General features: G+C 40.1%; 1 protein-coding gene across 1 annotated transcript in view; it reads left to right on the forward strand.

The window, feature by feature from the left end:
* CAMKMT (calmodulin-lysine N-methyltransferase) overlaps window positions 1-1,245 on the forward strand; it is a 241,479-nt gene extending 240,234 nt beyond the window's left edge. Inside the window, 1 exon segment of the mRNA XM_084901537.1 lies at window positions 688-1,245. Coding sequence (XP_084757663.1) covers window positions 688-789 — 102 coding nt within the window. The 3' untranslated portion in view covers window positions 790-1,245.
* The last annotated feature ends 659 nt before the right edge of the window (window positions 1,246-1,904 follow it).

Raw genomic sequence — 1,904 nt, forward strand, 5'->3', positions numbered from 1 at the left:
ATTGTTAACCACTATATTTAGTATAAATATGACTACCAGAATTATTCTAGCCAATGAGGAAAAGTGTACTTCGCATTGGAGAATGCTGATGAGATTTGCACATCTGTCCTGGGAAGGCCCTCGGAAGTCCACCTGAGTGCAAAGCTTGAGGCTCTGATTGTTGGAATATGTTTTTCCCTCCAGAGAAAAGAATTGTTGAGTTACTTATCATTAATATTAAAACCCTTAGGAAGGATCTGGAGAATCTTTGAAATGTCCTGGGCCCCATCAGCATTTCCCTGGTGCCCAGGTGTTGCCATGGTTTCCAAACAGGGATCTGAGAGCCTGCCCACTGGGATTCCTGGTTTCCGGCCGGGGACAGAGAGGGCCAAGAGCAGAAGCTTCTATACCAAATAGCTGGACAGGTCTGCCGCCTTCACTGCAGTGCCTCAGAGTTCCTGGGAGTCACAGATGCAGGGTGACTATTTATGAAAAACACCCATCTTGATGCATATTGTTGACATGTCAATGCCACTGAGTTGCGCTTTTTTTTTTTTTTTTTTTTTTTTTTTTTTTTTTTTTTTCCCAGAACAGTATATTTAGGTAAGAAGTCTTCATTGTACTCAACATTTAAATCAACTGGTAAAAATTCCTAATCTGAGTCTCCTTACCTTTTTTTAAAATTATTATTATTATTATTGTTTTCAGTTGAAAAAGGAAAACCAGGATATATATGAAGAAAACCTTCATTACCCACTTCTGCTTATTTTAACCAAAAATGGAGAGACGACTAAGCTGCTCAAAAGATGAAGAAAAACATCAAGTATACAAGGAATATTTTCCAAAACCAGAAGTCTGGAATGTGTGTAATATGCAACAAGCCATTGGCTTCCTGTCCAGCCCCAAAGACGTGGCCGTCCCCACACCACCACCACCTTGGTGTCATTCCACGTACGATTATGAAGCCCACCTGTCCTCACCCACGTTATTCCCCAGCCTCCCTGGTCCTCTCTTTTTTTTTCAGCCTGCTTATTGCTCTTCCTGCACTAAACCTTTGTTTGTCTTTAAATACCTATAAACAGCCTTTCTGCTATTTGAATTGGACTTGTAAGCACCCTAAATATTTTTGCCTCTAATTGAGACAGAATTTCCTTTGGTGTTTGCCACCCCTATTTAAAAACAAAAACAAAACCTTGGTCTTTGTTCCATTTGGTGGCAGTTGTTTTTAATGTATAAAACCGCAAACATGACGATTCTATCTTGGTTAATAAAAAAAAAAGCATATCTTTCTGATCTCCCTCAAATTAATTTGTGTTAAAGCTGCCATCTCTTTTCCTGTCTCTCTTGCTCATTCTTTTTTTCCCTTTTAAACTGGACGGTTTTTTCCCTGTAGATGTATAAGAAATGACTCCATCAGCCCAAAGCCTTATAAACTGACCGTTTGTCCTCTGGACACAATAGCGTGGCCAGCCCTCTGCTCCTCCTCTCCAATTATGTGTGATTAGTCTCAATGTGTTGTGTCAAGGAGGAGGAGTGTGCTGAGTGCTTATTATCTGTTTAGGTACAAGAAGAGCACATTTAGGCTCTGACTATGAATGAAAAGTGAGCCTTTATCAGGGCTCACATCTAACTGCTGCTGTTCACCAGGCCTCTTTCAAAAATAGGTCCTTCCCAGAGAAATTTTGAATAAATGGTTGATAAACGAAACCACAACCACGGGAGTTTTAAAAACCCAATCACGCCGTTATCTTATTTAAAGTGAGTACATATTGTTAAATGCTACGATTCAAGGGTGTAGTAAACATTTAAAAGGTGCTACCTGGGATTAAGAGAGAATGCCTTTTCTACAGGGAACCCAAGCATTTTCCTGCCTCGTGCATCCAAGAGACGCCCTAATGCCTTTTGTGGAAAATTCAGATGTTTAT

The sequence above is a fragment of the Pipistrellus hanaki genome (assembly GCF_964339955.1).
Source record: "Pipistrellus hanaki genome assembly, chromosome: 12".
NCBI lineage: Eukaryota > Metazoa > Chordata > Mammalia > Chiroptera > Vespertilionidae > Pipistrellus > Pipistrellus hanaki.